The 24,770-nt window shown below is 35.0% G+C and overlaps 2 protein-coding genes across 4 annotated transcripts in view; both read left to right on the top strand.

Moving 5' to 3' along the window:
- LOC112010900 (nudix hydrolase 16, mitochondrial) overlaps window positions 1-24,770 on the top strand; it is a 62,075-nt gene that overhangs the window by 10,636 nt on the left and 26,669 nt on the right. The window lies entirely within an intron of this gene.
- On the top strand, window positions 2,018-5,897 carry LOC112001772 (uncharacterized). Of its 3 annotated transcripts, XM_065779472.1 has the most exons (6): window positions 2,021-2,374; window positions 2,643-2,754; window positions 3,788-3,882; window positions 5,109-5,179; window positions 5,258-5,317; window positions 5,433-5,896. In XM_065779472.1, exons 1-6 carry the CDS (start codon window positions 2,356-2,358, stop codon window positions 5,508-5,510), a joined length of 435 nt encoding a protein of 144 aa, XP_065635544.1. In that variant the 5' UTR covers window positions 2,021-2,355; the 3' UTR covers window positions 5,511-5,896. The 3 variants fall into 3 exon arrangements, with proteins under 3 accessions (XP_065635542.1, XP_065635543.1, XP_065635544.1); XM_065779470.1 differs by having other exon boundaries at window positions 2,018-2,374; window positions 5,109-5,317; window positions 5,433-5,897; XM_065779471.1 differs by having other exon boundaries at window positions 2,019-2,374; window positions 5,258-5,897.

Here is a 24,770-nt window from a genome sequence, read left to right as displayed (position 1 = left end):
TTTATCCCATTCATTCTCATCATCATTGTTAAGACCACCCTCATTAGTATTTCTCTCGGTTGCCTCATGCGTCAATGGTCCTTGTGGAGAATCTGGAGATGGTATAACTCCGACAATATAAATTGAAATATAATGTCTTCCCTTAATGACGCCTAATCATCTCCATAACATCAGCATCGCTACTTATTAAGCATATTATCTCGACTACCTCCCAGTTTAGCATTGGAGAAAAAATCACCTTTTTCATGCATACTCCTCTACTATACACTATTTCATAAGATGATAGACAATCGCCATCTACAGAAATAGGATAATGCTTTCTGCTCTGTACCTGTTCTGTTTTTGTTTGAATGAAAATTCAGTTTCAAAAAAAAGAAAAAGAAATAGGATAATGCAAAGCAGTTCGATTGCCAATAACTTATATGAGCCACATATACACGAAACAAGAACAAGGTATATAAACTAAGTACAAATGATGATAATAATAATCTATATAATACAAAAATACAAAAAGTACAGATAATGATAATAATATATAAGAATAAAGTTTCTCTCCAAACTAGTTTGGAAAGAACCTCTTCAAAATTTTCATATATTTTTTTTTTGGTGTGAATTTTGAAAATCTAACCGTTGAATTTCATGTTCCTTATGTTCTTAACATACATATCAAATTTCGTTCAAATTGGATATTATTTACTATTTGATTAATTAACTTATTTTTTATATACAACTTTAGATTACAAAAACTTGAAATTATAACATTTATTTGATGAAATAGCAATTGATCTTTGATTTTCTTGAAATTTTGTAAGCATTATGGATGTAATAAGAACATGCAATTTAACGATTATATTTTCAAAATTTACACTCAATGTAAATATATATGATAAGTTTGTAGGGTTTCTCTTCAAACTAGTTTGGAGAGAAACTTTGTTTAATATATAATATCTAAAAACTGAAATACACATTTATTGTTGCTACATTCCTATCGAGCCTCATTAGCATGTATCATTTTGGTCAATTTTTGGTCCTCTTCAGTCCATTCAATCCATTTGGTCCATGTCCACTTGGTCCATTAAGTCCATTCGATCCATATAGTTCACTTCAGTCCATTTTAGTGTACTTATTTAAGAATGGGAAAAGACAGGATTAGGTTGAGAGTACTTGTTCTAAATATGAATTTATTTAAAATATAAATCTCAAAATGTAATAATAATAATAATAAAAACAAACACAAAGTACAAAGTAGAATGTAAGTATAAAGCAAACAAGGTTTGTGCATTCAAAGACTACAATAGGCACCACAAAGCTTGATAAGGAGTAGCTTAGTATACAAATAACTTCGAGTTAAAGTATACTATAAAATGGGTCCACTAAGTGAGTTCCTGTTAATTTAATTAGTAAATTTTTTTATGGTTGAATAAGAAATATGAGGTTCAATTCCCACCTATACCAAAAACTAATTGTTGTCTTGGTTTAATGATAAACAGCACAATTATCAAAAGCGAACATCATAGGTTGAGACTCTCTATATATAAATATAAATAAATAAATAAAAAGGTCCACTAATGGACAATAACACAAAGCATATATATATATATATATATATATANAATAGTTTAATTAAAAAAAAAAAAAATCAAGTACTGTCACACTTTTTACAACTGACAGTTATTTTACCTTTTTATTTTTATTTTTTCACTCTATTTATATGTTGGGGAAATAAGCACAATGTATGTGCTTATACATATTATATTAACTACTCATTCATTTTAAATGAAGTTACCTTTTATTAATAAAGGTATTTTTGAAACACATAAAAGTTCATTTGAAATAGGAAAACCCTCTTATATGTGCTAGTATATAGTATAGGTATTGAAATTTTAATTTTTAATCCTTGGTATAAATAATTTTTTTTACCTATTTCTCACAAACCCTAGCCTATCTCATCGACACTTGACACACGCACGAAAATAGCCACTTTCCCAATAAATTAACTTTAAGCCCGAATAGAAAAATAAGGCCCATGACAATAGCCTATACCCGATCCAAATTCTTTTTCCTTTCTTTTTGAACAACCTTAGTTTTAATTTTTTTTTTCTACTATTTATAATTCCTATACATAATACATTCCCGCAGACCATTTTTCACTCTTCCATTTGAGTCTCTCTTCTCTCTCTTTTGCTCGTTCTCTCTCTCACCCTATATGGCTATCTAATTGACATCATTTTTTCCTCCCCGATCGCGCGTTTGTTTTTCGATCGCACCGATCAGATGTGAGTTGCTCTCTATCGCTACTCTTTCTCACTCTATTTTGCTCTCTCAGTGTCTTCTCCGATCGCACTGACTTCTCCGATGGCACAAATCAAATATGGTGAGTTTTCTCTCTCTCTCTCTCTCTCTCTCTCTCTCTCTGTTTTGCTCTCTCTACTCTCTCTCACTCTGTTTTCTCCCGCATTGATTATAATTTGTGTAAATTCCTTTTTTAGAAATTATTGATTAAAACTTATTTTTTTATTTTTTTTATTTTCTTTTATGGAAGATCATGTAAATTTCCTCTCTGCGAGGTAATGCAAATTTTATATTGTATATATAGATGCTATTAATAGTTTATTTTGTAACAATGTATTAAATGTTTGCAGCTGAAGGTAGTTCTGGCCAAGTCTTTTTATGCAAGAATATGTTAGATCAACATGAATATGTATTAAAGAAGATTTTTATTGAAGAGGATGATGATGAAGAAAAAATCCTTGAGTAAGTTTACTAGAACATAAGTTTGTAGCACATAAACTCTATTGTTTGATGTTTTGTTAGTTTTAATTTTTAATGCTTTTTTAGTGATGAATTTGTATTCTACCATGTGGTTGTCAGGGAGGCTAGGATTATGGCTAGCTTGGATCATTGAAAAATATAACCATGTGATAACATAGATTCTGCATAAGATACTACAAAAAGATATAAATCTATTAGTTTATTAGTTTCTGACAAGCAAATGGAGAAATTGGAATCTCCCTGATCTTTATTGTATTACTCATTTGTTTAAAAGTTCTGATTTAGCTTTACAACCAAAACAATTGCTAATGTGCCTAACTGATTTTTGAAGACTTTGCTAGAGTGGATGAAAGCTTTGGGGATTTTTTTCATTTCAAACTTCTCTGAGCTTATAGATCTTTGTAATTTTAGAACTATAATTTAACTTTCAGCTAGTATACTCCCAGTGTAATTGATGAATTTGCTAATAAGATTTTATTACTTATCAAAAAATAAAAATAAATTTGCCTAACTGATTTTGGTGTTTTTAATGCCCTAAATTGTGTGATTAGTTTTCTCATGGTGTTTCTGTCTGAAGAGTGTTATGTGTGGCAAATGTCTTTATTGGGGGATTTGTCTTGTTAATTTGTTTTGGCTATGTTAGGGGTTGTAGTATTTGCTTCATGTGTTTTGAGGCTTGGTAAATGTTTAAGATGAGTACTGGCTGTGGCTTAAATTTAAAGAGAAAATAGCTTTTATGAACTACTTTCAGGTTAGAGGAATTAGTTTGGTAAACTTCTTCCTTTGTTTGGAATCTAGCTCTTTTTTGCCAATTGTGGACCCTACGGAGGGAATGGAATCATTGTACATTTGACAGTGTGGAAGTCTCCGTTGTTTAGTTGAAATCAGTTTTTATAATGTAATTGTTTAAATGGTCTCATTTTCTAGGCTTTGTTGAGATACATGGGATAGTTCTTCTACTTTAATAGAGATTTAGTACTTATAAAAATTACTAACACATGCTTTGCTTGTATAGGTTTGGTGAGGTGATAACAGTTACAATTTTGAGAAATTTGCTGGGGAATTTGATAGTTCGAGTTATGACTCTAGTGGGAAGAGAGATCCTTCCAGGTCTTGCGTTTATATTTTGATGGCATACTGTCCAAAGATGCTGGAAATAGTATTCAGAGAGGGAATTAGTGAGGAGATTGCTTGGAGATATTTTCGACAAATTGTTGAAGGATTGGACTATATTCATAGTCAAGGTTTAATCCATCGAGACATATGCTCTAAGAATCTGTTTTTAGATTTTGAGAAGCAAATCAAGATTAGAGATTTTGGACTAGGTGTGGATTATTATCTTAATTTATTTTCTAAGAATGAATCTTAGGTAAATATTTATATATCACCAATTTTTTTATTTCATGGTTCTAACTTTGATTAAACTTGTTTGTATTATGCAGCAAAATTTATGGAGGTCAAAGATGATGGAGAATTTTGAGTACATAGTTCCAATGATTACGGACATCACTTTTATAAAAGTCTAGAAGTGATGAAAAATTCTTGGAATACTCAAAAGTCGGATATTTACAGCCTTGGAGTTTTGCTGTTTGGGCTATTGTATCCTAGTGAAACGGAAGCGAGAAGGATAGAAAAGCTGAATGAGTTGTGCAAAGTCTTACCTTTCCTGATGATTGGAAATATCCTGATCTTATCTCACTTGATGTCAAAAGTGAGATAAGATCAGGATATTTCCAATCATCAGGAAAGGTAAGACTTTTGTGCAACTCATTCAGCTTTTCTATCCTTCTCGCTTCCGTTTCACTGGATACAATAGTCCAAACAGCAAAACTCCAAGGCTGTAAATATCCGACTTTTGAGTATTCCAGGAATTTTTCATCACTTTTGGACTTTTATAAAAGTGATGTCCGTAATCATTGGAACTGTGTACTCAAAATTCTCCATCATCTTTGACCTCCATCAATTTTGCTGCATAATACAAACAAGTTTAATCAAAGTTAGAACCATGAAATAAAAAAATTGGTGATATATAAATATTTGCCTAAGATTTATTCTTAGAAAATAAATTAAAATAATAATCCACTCCTAGTCCAAAATCTTCAATCTTGATTTGCTTCTCAGAATCTAAAAACAGATTCTGAGAGCATATGTCTCGATGGATTAAACCTTGACTATGAATATAGTCCAATCCTTCAACAATTTGTCGAAAATATCTCCAGGCAATCTCCTCACTAATTCCCTCACTAATCTCCAATCTCCACACCTAGTCCATCTACAGCAGACATACTGACTCTAGTGTGGTGTAAGTTAAATTCCGTTTTATTGTATACCCACAGCAAAAGCAGATGATGTTCAAGTTCAACAGCTTAAGGAGGAGAATCTGCAACTTAAAGAAAAATTACGACGGGTAGCGGTATTAAACTTGATACTTTTAGTGGAAAAAAAGAAAAATACTAAAAATTATTTATTTTTCATCTTCTTCCAGGTTGACATGTATATGGATGTGAGAGAAACATGCTTTCCCAAAAGGCCCTACTCTTTTTGGGTAAAATCGTACTCTTTTTTTAATTTTTTTTTAATTTGTCTTGCTCATGCTGTTTGCTCTACTTCTGTTGCATTTGGTATTTGCTTTTTAATTTTTCATGCTTTCTTTGTGGCAGTTGTATAGAGTTTTTTGGGTTGTATGGCTCTTGCTTTTCATAGTTTTCTTGGGAGGAAACAGCATTAACGACCTCTAAGGTTCAATTGTAACTCACTTTTCTTTAGTTGTGTTAGCAAGCTTATGTGGTTGTCTTAGTGAATCCTTAGAAGTTGGTTCTGTAGTTATGTTTGCTGGAAGCGTTGTCTGAGATACTGGTACTGTAGCTTCATGCTGCTAGCTTAGGTTGGTTGTTAGTTGCTGGTTGAGTCTCTGATGCTGGTTCAACAATTTTTTTTCATTTGTGCTAAATGTAGATTAGTTTTATCAAATTTGTGTGGCTTGTTCTATTGGTGATTTGCTTTACCTATTATTTCTGTATGGAACATGTGTTGCATATCTGTTGTTTGCTTACTGCTCTGTATTTGGGATAAGCATCTCTGGTAGTATCAGTTGTTTTTGCTAATATAATTTCTGAATTATCAAAAAATTGAGTTAGAGAGAGAGAGAGAGAGAGAGAGAGAGAGAGAGAGAGAGAGAGAGAGAGAGAGAGAGAGAGAGAGAGAGAGCAACACTATCTTGATGATGCAACCATGAATGATTAATTTATTATAGAATTGATTCTCAAAAAAATTTATTATAGAATTACTTTGTAAATTTACCAATTCAAGAATTACTTTATGGGTCTATTAGTAAATTCCAAATTGAAGAAAAAGCTATGTAGTTTTAATGTTTTAAAGGTTTAGGAATGAGTTATTTATTTTTTTATTTAGTTAAAAATAGTTTTTTTATTTGAAAATTAAGGGTGTTTTAGTAGTTTAATTGAGTCTAGTTTTTTCTAGTAGTTTATTTGTTAGCTTTCAAGAGTTAATTTGTTAGATTTCAAGAGTTAAGGTAACAATAGGCCTTGTGAAGATAGTCTAACTCCAAAAATATAAATTGAAATATAAGTCTGCATTTGGTATTGGCTTAAAAAGCCAATTTTTTTACTGTTCAGTTTATTTTTGCTATTATTCATGGGTCCCATTGTACTTTTTAGTACTATTCATGGGTTCTACTATACTATTTTAGATTTATTTACAATACTTTCAACAAAAAAAACTTTTTTAGTTTCAGCTAAATAAGTTGTTCCCAAACAGGCACTAAGTCTTCGCTTAATGACGCTTAATCTTCTCCACTACATCAAAGCGTTGAAGTAGATGTATCCCAAAAAGGCTTCTGGACCTGATAGTATGCCCCTTTTGTTTTATCAACATTATTAGTCTTTAGTTGGTAATTGTGTTACGAGCATTGTTTTCTATTTTCTTAATCATGGTATTATTCCTCCAAAATTTAACGAAACACATGTAATGCTCATCTTGAAAATTAAAAATCCCACAAAGATCACCTAGTTCCGGCCCATTAGTCTCAGTAATTTTATCTCTCAGATTGTATCCCAGGTTCTAGCCAATAGATTAAAGCTTTTATTTTCAAAAATCATTAGTGAGAATTAGAGTGCGTTTATGTCTGTGCGCCTTATTATTGATAATGTGTTGGTTACTTTTGAAACAATGCATCATATTAACCAAAAATAATGGGGAAGGTGGGTGAAATGGTTGTCAAGCTTGATATGAGTAAGGCTTATGATAGGATGGCATGGGGTTGTTTGGAGAAAATTATGCTCAAGATGGGTTTTTCATGTTAAATGGGTTGATATTATGATGGGGTGTGTGTGCTCTGTCTCTTATTCTATCAAAATTAACGGAAGGCCTCGAGGGCACATTACTCCTACCCGGGTTTTGTACCAAGGAGACCCTCTCTTGCCCTATTTATTTTTGATCTATGTAGAAGGTGTCTTTGCAATGTTAAGGAAAGATATGGCAAATGGCTAAATGAAAGGAGTAGCAGCTTGTTCAAGGGGATCAAAAATTTCACATTTGTTCTTTGCTGATGATATCTTTATTTTTTTGCTAGGCCATAAGCGAGGATTGCTCTAGTCTTGAGAAAACTTTGGAAACATATGAGATTGCATTAGGCCAACAATTGAACCGAGAGAAGACAACTTTATTCTTCAGTAGCAACACACCACAGGATATTGAAGACAATATCAAGCACAAGTTTGGAGCAGAGGTGATCCATCAACATGAGACTTACTTAGGTTTAGCATCCTTAGTAGGTAAGTCCAAGTGTAACACCTTTCGGCAACTAAAAGAGAGGTTGGATAATAAACTATTGAGGTAGAAGGAAAAAATGTTGTCATAGGCTGGAAAGGAGATTCTTATTAAAGTAGTAGCTCAAGCAATTCCTACATATACTATGAGTGTTTATAAACTTCCAAATACCCTATGCGATGAGATGACTAATATGATTCAAAAATTTTGGTGGGGACAAACAAATGAAAAAATTAAGATGGCTTGGCTTAGTTGGGAAAAAGTTTGTACCCCAAAGGAAGAGGGTGGCTTAGGCCTTGGTGACCTTAAAGCATTTAATCTTGCACTTTTAGCCAAACAAGGATGAAGGCTTCAAACCAATACGTCATCTTTGGTTTATAGGGTGTTAAAAGCCAAATACTTTCTAGATAGCGATTTTCTTGGGGCAGAATTGGGGTCTCGTATATCTTATGTGTGGAGAAGTATTTTGGTGGCATAGAATATTGTTAGGAAAGGGTGTAAATGGCAAGTGGGTAATGGAGCATCAATTGATATTTAGGCAGATAAATGGCTAAATGGACCGGTTACTTTTAGCATGCTTACTAGGCCGAATACATTACCAGATCAATCATCGATTAGCTTACTTATTGACTCGGGGACTAGGGGATGGTGTGATCAGCTTGTGAGACAAATTTTCATCCCTGCCGATGTTCAATCCATCCTGAGCATTTCTTTGAGTGTTCACATGCTGTGAGGTAGATTAGTGTGGGCCTTCACTCTAAAGGGAAACTTCACTGGAGGAGGCTAAATCTATGAAGACATGCATGGAGGGAATTTTGAATGGTGAGGATCACAAAACCTTTTGGAGGAGGCTCTGGGGTTTAAATTTACCAAGTAAAACAAAGTCTTTTGCATGGCGGGTATGCCGAAATATCATTCCCATAAAGGTGAATTTGTGTCATCAGCAGGTTATTGATGATAATATATGTGAAGCATGTGGATTGGGTAAAGAAAATAGGAGGCATCTTTTTTGGGAGTGTGAGGCAGCTCGTGAAGTTTGGGTCCAGTTAGACAATAGTTTCAAAGCTCAAGTTGTCAGGTACAATGAATTTGTTGATCTGGTGTGGTATCTTGTGTTTGTCTAGCAAGTGGGGAATGATATTTTGGAGATGCTCTCTATGATTGCATGAAGTACGTGGCATAATATAAATGTAGCTAAACATGGGAGTCCACGGCAATCTACAACTCAGGTAGTGCAGAAAGCTTAATTAGATGTTGCTGGAGGAATTTCAAACTGCGAATCATTCCATCTCCTAGCCAAAAAGGTAAGGGTCGTCACTGGGCCGGGTCGGGCTGGCCCAGCCCATTTTTACTTGGCCCAAGGGCACAATGGGTTGGGCATAATGGACTATTAAGTAGTTAACGGGCCGGGTCGGGCTGGGCCGAAAGAGAAAACTCAGCCCATGACCCTGCCCATGGGCAATGCTCATTTTGTCTTTAATGGGCTAGGTTACTAAGTTGGGCCTAATGGGCTACCCATGAGATTGTGTTAGCATATTATTTTATTATTTTTAGAAATAAATAATCAATTTTTAATAAGGAACTAATCAATCTAGTTTTTTTTAAAAGAAAAGAATCAAAGACTTTAATACTTAATTACAATTTTTTTTATTTTCAAATCTATTTAATTTTTTTTAAAATAAGGCTTCAAATAGTTTTTTATTTTTATCTTTAATAAAAAAAATCAAATGGTTAATTCAAATTTGCTAGACTACTAGAAAAATATATATTTAGTAAACTAAGTTTAGCACAATTACTTTAACTATCTTAGTAGTTGGAAGAGTTTTCTTAAGAAATTCTATTACAATATCTCAAAATCAATTCTTCATACACTTCCTATATATTTTTGTTAAAAATTTTAAGTTATTGGACTGGGGAACGGGTTGGGCCAACGGGCTGGGCTACTGGGCTAGTCCACTAGGTGCCCATGGGCATAAAAACTAGCCCACGGCCTAACCCACTCGGCTAGTGGGCTACCCATGGGCCTTAATAATAACGGGTTGGGCCGCCCATTAGCCCGATGGGCTGCCGGGTTTTTGGGTCGGCCCGTGGGCCATGGACTATTTGATGACCCTCACAAAAAGGACACCATGCATGAATCCTGGGCAGCTTTGATTGCACCTAGCTATAAGGTGAATGTGGATGGAGTGGTTTTTAGTCAATCTTGCCAAGCTGGGGTGGGCGTGGTAATTCAAGACCATGTAGGTAAGGTGATAGCAGCTTTAAGCAAACAATTTCAACAGCTGCTAGGACCTTTGGAAATCGAAGCCAAAGCCATGGAGGTTGGGGTTTCATTAGCTTGGGATGTTGGTTTAAGGGAGGTTATTCTTGAAAGTGATTCCAAGATTGTGTCTGATGCTCTTTTGGGTTTATGCATACCACCTATGATAATCTCAAATATCTTAGTTGGGGTATCTCAACAGCTCTAGGATTTTAGAGTAGCTCAAGTACCCATGTGAGGCATCAAGGCAATAGGCTAGTGCATATTTTGGTAAAGCATGCCTAAGATATAGTTAATAGTGATAATTTTGTAACCTGGATAGAAAAAAATCATTCACAAATTAAGTCAGTTGTTACTTATAATGTACCGAATTTATCTTTTTCATAATAAAGTTAGAAATTTCTTATAAAAAAAAATTGTTACTTATTAAGTGTAGATCATTATCATGACTAACTCTTAATTTAGCATTGGAGAAAAAATCAGCTTTTTCATACACTATTTCATAAGATGACAAACAATTGCCATCTACAAAAATAGGATGATCCAAAGCAATTTGATTACCAATAATTGATATGAGCCCATATGCATGAAACGAGAACGAGGTATATAAACTCAAAAGTACAAATGATGATAATAATAATTTACATAATATCTAAAAACTGAAGTGTAACATTTATGTTAAGCCATATAACCATAGCATTTCAATCCATTTTGGTTTATTTGGTCCAATTTAGTCCTTTTGACTCACTTGGTTCATTTGGTCTACTTTAGTCCATTTTGGTGAGTTTATTTAAGAATGGAAAAAAAAAAAAAGTTGAATGTACCTATTTTAAATTTGAGTTAATTAAAAATATAGATCTCATAATAATAATAATACAAACACAAAGTACAAAGTACAATGAAGCATAAAGCAAACAAGAAGTTTGTGCACTCAAAGACTACAATAGCAAAGCTTGATAAAGAGTAGCTTAGTATACAAATAACTTCGAGTTGAAGTATACTCTAAAATGGGTCCACTAATGGACAATACTGTAAAATGGGTCCACTGATGGACAACAACACAAAGCATATAGCCAGAGAGATTAAAGTAGATTTAGCATATAAGAGAGAGAGAGAGAGAGAGAGAGAGAGAGAGAGAGCTTTGTAGTTTTAAATGTCTACCATGAGTTTTTTCAAAGTTTAAAATAGTTTTTTATTTGAAAATTAAGGTTATTTTAATAGTTTAATTAAGTCTAGATTCTTCTAGAAAAGTATCTTAAGTTTTATTCCTTTGATTTGAATCCAAGTTAGTTGGAAAGGACCAAATTTAGAATTGCCTCACTTTTTCTTAATAATATATATAAGCAGAAATCTCGTGCAAGAAAATATGAGGTTTTGTTAAGTGACATTTTAATAGAGTGATTTTGCAAAAAATAATGGGTTGACATTTAAAATAAACAAAAGATTTTGTCTAAGACTAAAGTTGATAGCAAGCCCAATCCCATTTTTATAACTTACGTTAGCCGCAACCAAACTCGAATAAATAATAGAGTAAATAATAACTCCTACAATAAACCCCAGGTACTGTACAGATTATAATAATGCTAGTGGCTTTGAAGTTCTCTCTCATAATGCACGTTATCTTTAAATCTACACATAAATTTTTTTCTCTCTCTGAATACAGGCTGTCTTTGAATCCATACATAAGCTATTCAACTCCTTCCAAACCAACAATTTGCAGTCTCAATTTAGTGATCGGTTGAAGTGATAAAGGCAGAAGATTAAAAGATTTCGGTGCTCCTTGATTTCTGAAATGGAAGAGTTTCTCTTAATAAATGATAGCTTTGCATGTTGTATAATTTTTTTTTTGCTTTTATATATATATCCGTTTCCTTTGGCTTATGAAATTCTCCCATAATTTTTTTTGCAATCTCTTGGTTTCCTTTTCTAAAAGAATGTTAATTTTTGTCGTAAATTCCATTATAACCAAAAAAAAGAAAAAAAAGAAAATCTCTATTTGGTTTCTTAGAGTTAAGGAAATAATTTTTATGTTCAATATTGTTTCATTCCCTACTTTTCTTGGCTAATTGAAACAATTTAGAATTACTCACAAATTTGAGCTGTACTGGAGAACACTAGGCCTCAGTTATGTTTGTAGAAAAAAAAAAATTGAGCAAAAGATGAGCAATAATATGTTGGATTCAAATTTGTTCAATGCTTCTGTGTTATTTATGAATGTTTTTTTCTATTTTTCTTCTTTCTATTTATTGTGCAAAATTTAGTTTTCTATAAGAATTATGTCAGTACGAACAAACAACTATATCTTCTAGGTGTTCGACAAATAGCTTCCAATAAGTACTTTAATTTCTTATTCTTATTTGCTTTATGGTGGAGCTTAATGCAGTTAGTACTTTCCTAATTCCACCTTATTCTTTCTTCTGTTTTTGCTCAATGGCAATTAGTGCTGACCCTATTCAATTTCTAAGAAAAGGTTTTGATCAGCGTGTACTTGATTAGTGAATCTCACTGAAATATTAAGAGCCCATATGGTAACAGAACTTAAAAATTGTTTTGTGTAATTTAAATGGTTAAACGATGGACCCCACTTTTAAGTTTTGTGTCTGTTAAGAAAAACCTTGTTAGGATATTTAGATAACACTCCCCACTTAAGCGATTTAAAGAATGTATTTAGAGAACTCTTCAGAGCAGTTTTTACTTTTTAGAACTCAAGTAGTAGTATTTGGTGGCATTGTGGTAAATATTGTGAAAAACATGGGTCCCACCAAACTGACTTCACATGACAAGTTGACTGCTCCTCTCCCTCCCTCCCTTTCTTCCTCTTTATGCTCTCCTTTCACCGACAATGCTCCTCTTTTTTTTTTTTTTTTTTTGATTAAAAGGAATTTCATTAAGAAGACTAACGAGAAAACAAAAGATCAGGACAAAGTCTGTTTACAACCAACCCCTGGTAATCAGCCACAACAAGAGGCAGCAAGTCCACAGGCGGACAAGAAAAGGAAATGAAATCTACATCTTGACAGCTACCTAATTTAGCTAGACGATCGGCACACTTGTTAGCTTCCCGATAGATATGCTTGATACTTAGCTGGGGAATCTGAGCAGCAAGAAGTCTACAATCATCAAAAAGCAAGGATACAATAGTATTAGTATATGAAGGGTTATTAAGAGCATCAACCAGAGCTTTGGCATCAAGTTCAATCATGACAGCATTAAAATTATGCTGATTGCAAAGGAGGAGCCCATCACGCAGAGCCCATGTTTCAGCTAAGAAGCTGTCAGCTTTACCGATTTTCCTAGTGAACCCCATGATCCAACTACCCCTATCATCTCTAATCAGCCCTCCTCCTCCAGCAGTCCCTGAAGCAATATCCGCAGACCCATCAGTGTTGAGCTTAACCCAACCCATATTTGGCTTCTCCCATTTAACTTGTCTGATAATCATTCGGCTATTACATCTTGGCTGAGTAACACAGTGAACAAATTCCATTGCTTGCCTAATTATCAAATTGGAGATGTTTGGGTTGACTCCTTTATTATTGAAGACAACTTGATTCCTTTGCTTCCATAAAGACCATATGGTAAACGAAAAAAGGGAATGCCAGGGAATTCCTTTGACAAGGTGAGAAGACTTACAGTTAGAAGACAGCCAAAGATTAAACTCTTGAGAGAAGAAATAAGCATTGCAGTTATGAGTTCCCAACTGTTGCCAAACTGGTTTCACTAGGCGACAATCACGAAGGGCATGGGTGATCGATTCAGGGTGCTCTAAGCACAAGGGGCAAGAAATGTCTAAAGAGATACCTCTTTTAGCTAAACACTCCTTCACACAAATGCTATTTTTCATGCACCTCCAAATGAACATTTGGATTCTAGGCAAGGACTGTAGCTTCCAAATCCAAGAACCCGAGAAAGAGTCAGTTTCCTTTTGATCTGTGGCAAGAAAGTAAGCACTCTTCATATCAAAACTACCCTTTGCAGAAAATTTCCAAGCCAATTTATCATTGCTTCTAGCAACTACCGGCACAGGCACCGCTTGAATGTTAGCTTTAATTTCTGAGGGAATGTCAAAAGGGATGGCAGCCCAATTCGACCCATGTGGAGCACGGAGATCCTTCAAAGTGAGGCTGGCCGAACCTTGAGGAAGGGGGCCTTGAATGCTAGATCTGATGGGGCCGCTGTTTAACCAACAATCCTCCCAAAAATTAAGATTACTCTCAAAACCTGGCACCCATTTTATCCCTTTTTTGAAGATAACTTCTCCTTTTTTCAACCCTTTCCAAGTAGAGGACCTTGGAAGCTTTGATTCATTTCTAGAGTTTATCCGCTGTCTCGAGCCATACTTGAATCTGAGCACTCTGGCCCATTGCGAATCCTTCTCAGTGTGGAATCTCCAATTAAGTTTAGCTAGTAGAGCCGTGTTTCTCCCTCTTGCAGATTGAATCCCCAAACCACCTAACTCTTTGGGCTTGGTCACTGTATCCCAGTTGACCCAGTGCATATTCTTCTTGTGTTCAGAGGACCCCCACAGGAAATTCCTATTGACTCTATCAATTCCGCTGAGGACTTTGTTGGGTAACAAGTTACTCTGCATAACATAACTCGGAATAGCTGAAGATGATGCTTGAATAAGAACCATTCTACCTGCCATAGAGAGCATGTTGGCCTTCCAACCTGCAAGCTTCTTTTTAACCCTATCCAAAATGGCCCCAAAATCATGCCTCTGCCTCCCTGGATGTTTTATAGGAAACCCCAAATACTTGCCGAGGTTTGTAGTCGCACTGAAACCCAAAATGCTAGATAAAGCATCTCTTTGATCCAGATCGACATTGGGAGAAAAGAAAACACGGGACTTTGCTTCACTAACTTTCTGACCAGATTTATTACAAAACTCTTGGAGCACAGAACTGATGACAGAATAGTTTTCTGGAGTTGCACTAGCAAAAAGGACTAGGTCATCTGCAAAGAAGAGATGAGAGAAGGCCGGACCACTTCTGGAAGCTTTAACAGGGGTCCATAACTTGGCAGCACATTTTCCCTCAATTAAGTGGCCCAAAAACTCCATGCATAAGATGAATAGGTAGGGTGAGAGGGGGTCGCCTTGCCTAATACCTCTCGAAGGCAGGAAAGGGTCTAGGCTGCCACCATTCAAGAGAAGAGAAGTGGAAACTGAGGTAATGCAGCTCATGATAAGCTTGATGAGGTTCTCTGGGAAATTAAAAAGAATAAGCATCTCCCTAATAAAGCTCCATTCAATTCTATCATAGGCTTTTTCAAGATCGATCTTGATGGCCATGACCCCTCTACCTCCTTTTGCTCTCCCAATGGTGTGAATTAATTCTTGGACAATAATTGTATTATCAACACCCCTCCTGCCTGGGACAAAGGCAGTTTGGTGAGGGGAGACAAGTTTGTCCAAGTAAGGTCTGATCCTGGCCACTAAAATCTTAGTGATAATCTTGTAGACCGAATTACATAAGCTGATTGGCCTGTAGTTCCCAATAGTTTCCGGACCTTGAATCTTAGGAATGAGAACAATATGAGTGTTATTGAGATACTCGGGCACTTTCCTATCTGTGAAGGCTTTTTCAACCTCTTTCCTCACAGAATCCCCAACTAATAACCAAAACCTTTGGAAGAAACCAGCATGCAACCCATCCGGCCCCGGAGCCTTGTAAGGCTTCATAGACCAGAGAGCCTCCTTAATTTCTTCAGTGGAGACCATGGCATCAATCACCTGCTTTTCCTCTTCTGAGAGTTGAACATGCCACTTATTCAGATTAGGGGGGGTCCAGGAGACCATCTCTTAGGAAGTAGTGTACAAAGTTTGGAAACCCGTCCTAAAATGCTCCATAACCTCCCTTTCTTCAGTGATCCACAACTCCCTCTCATCTTTGACTGCCGCAATATGATTTCTTTTCCTTCGGGCAAGGGTAGAGACATGGTAGAAAGCGGTATTCCTATCCCCTTGGATCATCCAGTTCAGCCTAGACTTCAACAACCAGAGATCACGCTCTTGATCCAGAATAGTCTCCAGCTCACCAAGGAGCTGGTTCTCAAGACAAATAAGAGAGGAGCTAGGACTGTTGGATAGTGCCTTCTGGGTACCATGAATTCTAGCCAAAATCCTCCTCTTTTTCTGATGAATGTTACCAAAGTGGTTTTTATTCCACGCTGCCGCATCCTTAGAGAAGTGCACAATGGACTCTTTTAACCCCCTATTTCCATTCCAGGCTTTGGACACAATGGTGGGAAAGGAGATGTCAGAAAGCCAAAATTCTTGAAACCTAAACGGCCTGCTGAGCTTGACTGTACTGACTGGGAGAGCTTCCATGAGAACAGGGCAATGATCAGAGTGGCATCTAGGGAGATGGGTTACTCTGGCATTTGGGTACATGACGCACCAATCCGGGTTCATAAAAAATCTGTCAATCCTTTCAAGAATCAAATTACTGATGTCTCTCTTGTTGGACCAAGTATATCTAGGACTCGAAAACCCCAAATCCACCATACTACATCTATCAAGGCAATCTTTAAAAGCCAGAGAACGGTTGATGTTAACACCTCTACCCCCAAATTTATCTTCATCAATTAACGGCTCATTAAAATCTCCAGCCATAACCCACGGCAACTTATGTAATTCTGCAACTTTAGCTAGATTATCCCACAAAATACTTCTTTCCTCACTCCTAGGGCTGGCATAGATAGCAGAAAATAACCAAGTGAGATTAGAGTTACGTACCTGAACTTCAATGTGAATTTCCTGCTCAGTCTTAGCGAGCAATTCCACCTCCACAAAGTCTGAATTCCAAAGAAGCCACAGACCACCAGAGAATCCAATGGTATTTGTGTGGATAGCACCATCAAAAGGCATCCTGTCAGTTATTGCCTTAGCTCTCTCACCCCCCAATTTTGTCTCCATAACCACAAGTATGGCTGGATTGTACTCCTGGACTAAATTTTTTATATGACCCTGAAAATTTGGCTTCAGGGCACCTCTACTGTTCCAAATAATAAAATTCATAAAATTCATAATGTAAAGGACAGAAAAAATCCGTGGAACATACATTATTGGGAAGGAGTGCCACCATTTCCCTCATCAGACACCATATGCTCAACGACATAATTACCTCCTCTCTCTCCCTCTTTATACTCTCTTCAATAAAATAAGTTATTTTACATGACATGACAAGTTGGCAAGTTTCTCTCTCTTCAAAAAAATAAATAATTTTACACTACTCGAGTGAGAGTAATACACACTTTTTCTAAAAAAAATAAAAAAATAAATACCCATACTAATAAACACTCAATTTGTGTTTTTAATTTTTAAAGAATGTTACAAAAAAAAAGCTACCAAATACTTTTTTTTTTTTTGCATTATAAGAACTCAAAAGATGTATTTTAATACACTTTTTAAATCACAGTTTTCACATTATTTTAAAAACCAAAACTACAATACTCTTGCCAAACGGATCTTAAGTAATTCTAATTGAAGATTTAGTTGCAATTCATTTTTTGAATTGGGAAAAAGGTGAATGACTTTAGTTATAATTATAATGGTCATTCCTTGCAATTCTACCCTAAGCACAACCATCTACAATCTCATATAATGCAGTCTTTTGACATCATACAATAACTTGAGGCAACTCTTGAATTCCATTCATATTGTATCACATAGTCTTGAATGAATTTCCAATTAATTTGTTTCCTTTTTTGTATTCACTTGCTACCTATGTACTTTGAAGTTCCACAATGAGATGAAAGTGCTTTCAAACTTTTATCACTGATTCAGTAATGGGATTTACGTGTTTTCTTTTTTATACCTATCCTATTTTGCTATGATGTGCTAGGGATATGGTGTCACTTGCAATTTGGTTTCTACATTGTCTCTATGAAATTATATAACCATTTGCAGAATTTGATCCAATCTTGCCTGAAGAGTAGTAGCTTTTTGTAAAACTCATTTCACATTTGGAAGAACATAAGTTCATTATAAAACTCTTTTAACAATTGGAAGAACGGTAGCTCTTTAAATTATTTGCATCTCTATCATATAAACGTTTGAACATTCCTCTTGGATATGACATTTTATGTTTCATGTTTATGTTTAAATAAATTTAAGGTTTAATGTTATACATAGTTAATAAATTTGCAACAAGTAATGATTTACCTTAGACAGGCAAATTATGAGGGACATAAACCTAATAGTATGCCCAAAGGGTAAAAAGCACCATTGCGATTTTCCCCCAACCCTCTTCTAGCTTTTGTAATCTCCTATCAAATATATGGTGATATATGCTCTACATAGCACGCACTTATTTTTATGTATACATGGATTATACCTTTACACGGTTTTTGTATGCATAGAGAAATATCACATTCTTGCTTAAATTTATTGTTTTCACAACAATTGAAAGGAAATCTAATGACATACAATATAATTGAAATCGATTCCCTAATTATTATTACACGTCATAAATATTGTACATAGTCCATAAGATAATGTTTTTTTTTTAAAATATTTTAAGATTCACCACACATACATCAGCTAGATTGTTTAATTGAATAGGCAATTCTAACATTGGTGTTACTGTGTTAGACCAATTTTGACTCTAGAGTCTAGAGTTCAATTTATTACCTTTCAAGAGTTTAAGGTTTAACTTGTTACGTTTCTATAAAAAAAGAAAAGAAAAAGGATTTAATATATTATTTTTGAAATAAATTGTTATAAAACTGTCAAAAAAGAAGAAGAAAAGAAAGTGTTATAAATAAACTTCTAACGTCATTGATGGTGTTTTTTTTTTTTTTTGAAAATAAACTGAGCACTTCATTCATTCATAATATTGCAACTGTCAACATACAATGCCTCAAGACTAGGAGGTGGGGATTCTTCCATCCATATCCTCTCACCAATTATATGTTTGGCGAATTTAGCCAAAGAATGTGCCACACAGTTGGCTGTTCTCCTAACATGACTAACAGAGAAATCTCTAAAACCCCTCCCTATACAACAGATATCTTCATAAATATAACCCAACCTAGAGCTATTTCTACCCGTACCCATGATGGCCTTCATGACAGTAACATTGTCCCCCTCCAATATTATCTCTGTAAATCCCGCTTCCATTGCAAACTCCACAGCCCCTCTACACGCCAGTGCTTCGGTCTCTTCACTGTCCTGCACAGAGGGTCCTCTTGCTGCCAAAGCTGCCATAACTTCACCCTTGTCATTGCGAACCACCACACCAAATCCCGACGCATTCAACTCCTTGAAAACAGCTGCGTCCACGTTAATTTTGTATGCTAAACCCAATGGTGGATTCCACTTATTTTGCTGCTGCACTAATTCATTAGACACCCGAACCGAAAGATGGTCTTGAGCATCCCGATATTCCTTCAGATAGTCCTCTGCCCGTCGAACCAGCCGAGAAGGATCCTGTATACGGCCTCCATGTAACACCGAATTCCTCTGGTTCCATATCACCCAACATTGAACAAAGAATAACTCCATGTCCTCCACATTCAGTAGAGCCATCAAATCCTCAATCAGCTGCACTATATCTCCTCTAGCCGTCGTACACTTCTGTAAGCAAACTTTGCTACCCGCCCATACATCTTGGGCGACCCCACATTCCCACAAGACATGAAGAACAGTTTCAGCACCTTGCCTACACATCTCGCATGTGCTGTCCTCCAGGATTCACTACAAAAAACGCTGGTTTGAGCCGCGTTTTTTAGCCGCGTTTTTGAAAAACGCGGCTCTAGGTAAGACTTCGAGCTGCGTTTTTGAGCCCCGCGGCTTCAGACCGGTCTATAGCCGCGTTTGTAAAACGCGGCTATAGACCAGGTCTGAAGCCGCGTTTTCTGAAGCTGGAGCTACGTTTACCTCCCTGGACTGAAGCCGCGTTTTTAAAAAAGCGGCTACAGACCCAACTGGAGTTCTTTTTTTTTTTTTTTTTTCGAATATGTCTGGAGCTGCGTTTGGTTAAACGCAGCTTAAAGATCTATTATAAATTAAAAAAAAAATCATAAATACTCCACACACTCTAATTTTTACCCAAAAAAAAAAACACTCTTTGTCTAAGCCCTTCGAACACCCTAAGCGACTCCCAACAATCTCCACCACCGATCCTAGTATCCTACTCACCGGCGCCGACAAAGCCCAGTCTTCCATCACCGGCGCTGCCTTGGGTCTCTCCCTCTCTCTCTCTCCAACTCTCAATCTCACTCAAGACACTCACAAGGCCGACTAACAGTAAGTTTTTTAAATTGTTTGTTTTGATTTTTGTTTTACGGTTTCCATTTTTGGTTTAGGGTTTCGATTTAGGGTTTTGATTTTGGGTTTAGGGTTTCGATTTTAGGTTTAGGGTTTCTGATGGTGTTGTCGTGGTTGTGGGGTGGGTTGTTGCCATGATGGTGTCTAGTGGTTGCGAGATCGGCGTGGGTCTGGTGGTTGCTAATTTGGCGTGATTCTAGTTGTGAGATCGGTGTTGGGTTTTGGTGGCTGCGTCTGGTGGTTCTCTTTATACTATAATCTTTAAAGCATTTTTGTTATGGGATTTGTTAAAGATTGGTTTTTTTAAGCTTTGAAAGTTCTATTTGATTAGATTAGTTTAAAATTTATTATTTGGTGGTTCTGCTTTGATTTTTACTTTATTGGATTGCTTGAGTTGGCTGGGATTTATGTGGATAGATAAGGGTAATCAGTTTGTGTTATGAACTGTACTGAGAAAATTGAATTGGTATTCATTTTTGTGTCTTGAATGTTTAGATGGGGTAGTTTGGTAGTGGATGCCAATTATGTCATGCCAATTAAATTGAAAGATTGAATAAACTTTTCATATTTTGGTTGAAGATCTTGCTTCTGAGAGATCAAAATGTTATTACGTGGTTTTCATTGTTGCTTCCAAAACATTGGCGTGAAAGTGGACATAAATAAATAATTTTTTTATGCTTTACAGGTATATTTTTTTATTCTTGGATTCGAATTTGAATTTCTCATTCATTCTATGATTTATCTGATTTCATTTTACTTTCACTCGGTTTCTCAAAATTTTATGTCATATTTGATTGACTAGATCTACTAATTAATTAGAAATTCTCAAAAAATCTGATTCTTTTCATACTCTGACTAATGGGTTGTTATTGTTTGTTTGTAAAAGTTTTGAGCTTTAGATAGACATTTAACCCAAAATTTTCTTTTGTTAATTCACTATTGTGAATAACATTTTCTGGGTTTCTCATAAGTGGTTGGTCAGAATTTTCTGGGTTTCTCATGGTGAAACCTGTTTGGAACACAATTTGGGAGACCAAGACTGCTTGTTTAAGAATGAGCAGCTCCTAAGTGCATTGCCTCTTGAGTGCCACGATGCAAGGGTTGCTTTCCTTACTCCCAAGTTTGTGCCACCACAGAAGATGGCCTGCGTGGTTCATCTTGCAGGTATATTGGTTTTATTTTCTTCTACACTAATTCAGAAATGGGACTTTGCATTGAACTTTAGCTTAATACTACATTGTTGATGGAGAGTTTAATCGTTTAAGCGAGTCTCTTGTTTTATTGCTTTGTTTATCTGTCACATAAAAAAAAAAAAAAAAAAAAAAAAAAAAAAAAAAAAAAAAAAAAAAAAAAAAAAAAAACTTTGACATGACAAGTTCTAAATCTCAGGGTGTGAGATATTATGAATATGTTCAAAATATCACCTTAAAATATTTTAGGAAATTCAAACCCAAGTTAAATTTGCAGATGTTGAAATTCTTATATGATAATTAATAACAACTACCATTGCGAAACGAGATCAAGAACTAACTTAGTTAATATTAACTTAGACAAGAACAAAAGTTAATTCTTATATCTTTATCATAAAAGAATTTAAAAAAAAAATTAAAATAGTTTTTCTATGAGGCAATGCTGCAAGTTTTATAGGAATAAATTTATTCATCAATGATTGTTTAGTTTGAATTCTTAAGAACTCCAAGGTCTAAGGAGTAAGGGGTCACCAGTTTTAGCTTAAATTTGTATTTCAAATTAGAGGAAGCCTTAGCATTGAAGAAGAATAAAGCCCAATAAAAAAAATAGTTAAATAAATGGAGATTTAGAAAGTTAAATTATTACAGGCTTTAATGAACTTCTTTTACTATATGAATAATTTAACAACAACAACAACAAAAACAACAAACAAAGTCTTAGTCCTAAAATTTAGGAGTCGGTTATAGATCCTCAATATATTATTTAGGGTTTGGTCATATATATTTTTTGTCTTCATTCTGCTTTATCTAATGTTATATTTTTTGTTACTCTCTTAATTGATATGTCATTTTTTATTATATCAACTAATGTGATTTTTGGTCTTCCCCTATCTTTTTTCATTTCCTCAACTTGGATAAACTCATTCTTTTTTATTGGTGCATAAGTTGTTCTCATCTACACATGACCAAACTATTTTAAGTAACTTTTCTTATCTTTTCATCAATAGGGACTACTCCTATCATTAGGCAAATTTCATTATTTTGAACCCTCTTTTTGTGTATTTTCACCTATCCATCTTAGTATTCTCATTTCAGATATACTCATTTTATGAATAGACTGCTTCTTAATAGTCCAATATTCAGTTAAATAAAACACAATTGGTCGTATAGTAGTGGATTGAGTCTTGTTTGTTTTTCTAGCATTTGGTTGTATTCTTGAATTTGCTCCGAAAAGAATTTTTAGGCATTTAGCTCGTATGATTTTTATTATAAAAAAAATACTACTTTTGCATGGAATTAAAAAGAATGTTCATATTTTCTTGGTCAACCAAAGATATTTTCAATAGACCAGAATTTTAGGTCACTATAAACAGCTGAAAACATGAAAAACATTTTCTTCTTATACTATATTTATGATATAGCCCATTGCATTCTCAAGCTCATTGTGCTCTAAAAAACTCAAGCTCATTATTATATAATTTATTTATGATGTAGCCCATTGTACTCTAAAAGTCTCAATTAATATTAACGTAGACAAGAATAAAACATAAATATTAAATCTTACTTCATAAAAGCGTTTTTGTAAAAGAATGAATTATAAAAGATTCATATCGCTGAGCTTTTTATGATTCTATTGATATACATAATATATTGAACTTGTTCAAAGATCCATGAAGGTACTGGTTCAGTGGAAAATGTTTTAAAGAACGTAAGACAGGATGACAGTTTGCTATCCTGGAGCATGAGGTGAAATGCAGTTTATAAGATACACAAAGTTAATACACACTCAACACTTTATGGTTAAGGTATCTCATGTTGCACAAAAGAGCCTACAAATAGAATTCTTACACACTTGATTGTGAATACTATAATGAGCTTGAGAATATCTAACAAGCAAACAATAGAAACAAAGATGAGTAGAAAGAAAAATAGATACAACCTCACTCAAGAGATGAACATGAAATTTTTATATGGTTTGATAATAGCTAATATTCACAGGATGTAGAGGATGAATTCACCATATCAAGAAGGTTAAAAAGTGTTTAATCAAAATGCACTTTCAATTTATAAAATAACTTTAAAACTCTCGCAAACTAATTCGATAGCACTCTAAAATATCAATACACAAACGGTCTTGTCTCACTTAAACAATAGACAAACACTTGTTACTTTTCAAAGGAACTCACTCCACACTCTTCTACGAGTCCTCACATCTCCCTATATGCAAATACTCTTGGCTAAATCGAACTACATTTATATTACTGTCTATTTATAAGACTTCAATATCTATTTCTTTAGTTAACTAAAAATACAATTTTTAGTGGAGAAGGAATACTTGGTTAGTTCTTTAACAAATAATAGACTTTCCTTCCACTTTAAGAAAAACCCAAACCAAGTTAAATTAGGAATTTAAGACAATTTCTAACAAATCAATACCTTAAATAATCATACTTCTTTGCTTAAGAGTTCCTTCTTAAATGGTAGAAGATGTTGGTGGCTTTCATATAGTATAAGATTTTCTTTCTTCTTAAATGATGTATGATAGTTTTGTTCAACTTATGCATTAAGTATGATGTCGTGCCCTTATTTGTTTATTAGCCATTAATGATATCGTAGTTTTAAATTTTCTTTTTGATAATATGTATAGTTTTGATTTTGGTGCTAAACTAGATAGATATCTGTAGGGTCTGGTTTTGTAGCCCAAACCAAAAATGTTTGAATTATGAGCTCAATAAACCCAGAACAATGAATTTGTAGAGAATGGGTGAAAGAGCTAGGATGATTGTGGACTAAACAATAGTTAACTATGGTGTTTAAGAAGGAACTGATATAAAAAACACACTTCAAAGTCTTTTAATTTGATGTGCGAAGAGGAATATTATTGAATGAAAAATCAATACAACTCTCAAAAAACCGTCCTCCTTCTCCTCCAGAGGCTTTTCTTTTATATAGCATCCTTCCTCACCATCTTCATCATCCACCTGTTCTTCATCTAAGTGTCCACTTGAGTATGTGTCACGTCAGATCTCTTCCTTAGCTTTCTGTGAGTGGTGGTAGCTGGATTGACACTGTTCAGGGGTCTTCTCCACATTAATGCAGTCAGAAAAGCAGATGCAGTGCATTTAATGTGGTGGTGGTAGTTTTTCCTTTTAGATATTTCTCCGTTCTTCTTATCTCCAGGCATGTTTAAAGCTTATCCAGATCACTGAAGGCATTAGTAAGATCATTCGAACCCCCCAGATATTTGCTTGACCAAGAATCTTTACATCCGAGGAGAATGATCTTTTCGGAACACTGGTACTCTCTTCGGACTGATCCCCTTCACTTCCAGGTATCTTTCTTTCATGCGGACTCCTTCTCAACTATTTTCGCCTCTTCGGACACACAGTGGCCTTCAAATAGGGCCTTAGGCTCAATACATAAGTTGGAGTTTCCACACCCCCCCCCCCCCCCCCCCCCCCCCACCCCCCCCCCCAAAAAAAAAGAA

This window comes from Quercus suber, unplaced genomic scaffold, assembly GCF_002906115.3.
Source record: "Quercus suber isolate HL8 unplaced genomic scaffold, Cork oak 2.0 scaffold_209, whole genome shotgun sequence".
Classification (NCBI taxonomy): domain Eukaryota; kingdom Viridiplantae; phylum Streptophyta; class Magnoliopsida; order Fagales; family Fagaceae; genus Quercus; species Quercus suber.
This window is presented reverse-complemented; position numbering and strand designations above follow the sequence as displayed.